Source organism: Buceros rhinoceros, unplaced genomic scaffold (assembly GCF_000710305.1).
Source record: "Buceros rhinoceros silvestris isolate BGI_N320 unplaced genomic scaffold, ASM71030v1 scaffold8695, whole genome shotgun sequence".
Taxonomy (NCBI): Eukaryota; Metazoa; Chordata; class Aves; order Bucerotiformes; family Bucerotidae; genus Buceros; species Buceros rhinoceros.
In genome coordinates, this window is record NW_010414514.1 from 1,251 (window position 1) to 2,123 (window position 873).

General features: G+C 57.3%; 1 protein-coding gene across 1 annotated transcript; it reads right to left on the reverse strand.

Moving 5' to 3' along the window:
* Window positions 1-70: 70 nt before the first annotated feature.
* Window positions 71-865, reverse strand: LOC104494303 (mas-related G-protein coupled receptor member H-like; the record flags this gene model as incomplete). Its single annotated transcript, XM_010137116.1, has 1 exon — window positions 71-865. A coding segment is annotated over one exon (795 nt), but the record flags the coding sequence as incomplete, so codon positions are not given.
* Between the last annotated feature and the right edge of the window lie 8 nt (window positions 866-873).

The window sequence follows — 873 nt, forward strand, 5'->3', positions numbered from 1 at the left end:
TCCCGCCGGCGCCACGTCTGAGGGTGGGAGGGGAGCAGAGCTCGGCCAGGCTGCGGGCTGGGGAGGGGGCTTAGGAGCCTGGTTGGGTGTTCCCCGTGCTGCGTGCGGGAGTCAGAGCTTCCCGCAGAGCATCCCTCCCCAGACCACCCTTGGCCATGCCCTGCTCTCCTCTCCTGCGTGCTGGGACAGAGTTCCCCCCCGAGAGAGTGACACCGGGGCAAACACTGAGGACATTTATTAGCTGGTTACTCAGGGAAACCCTCAGCCACTGTCCTGGGAGGGAGGTTGAGCCGCACGGTGGAGAAGCTTTGGCTGGTGGGTCCAGCGTGTCCATGGCGATTTGTTTCCTGTGTGCGGAGTTGTCTTCTGGCTCCTCAAAGACCCTCTGGAAGGCGACCTGGAGGGACACGAAGGAGCAGGGTCTCCGGCAGCTCCCCACCAAGAAGTAGATGAAGGGGCTCATGCTGCTGTACATGCCGGCGAGCAGGAAAACAACCTTAAAGGACATGAATAACTGGATAAACTCCTGTATGAAAATGAAGATTCTGAAGGGGATAGCGAATAGGAGAAAGTAGAGGTCAGTGAAGAAGATAACGATGTAGGGCATCCTGGGTTGACGTCGTTGGGAGCCGCACAAGACCTTAGTCCACAAGATGACATTGGAAATGACCATGGGTGGGACAAAGAGGAGACTGCTGAGTGTGAATGTTGCGATGAATGCTCTCTCGCATTGCTCATGCTCGTGCAACATGCACAGAGAAGTCACCGCAGCCATGAAAACGATGGAGATGACCCAGACTAGGACACACACCACGGCTGTCAACCACTGGGGGCGGCATCTGCTGGAGGATGGACGGAGGATAGACACACACC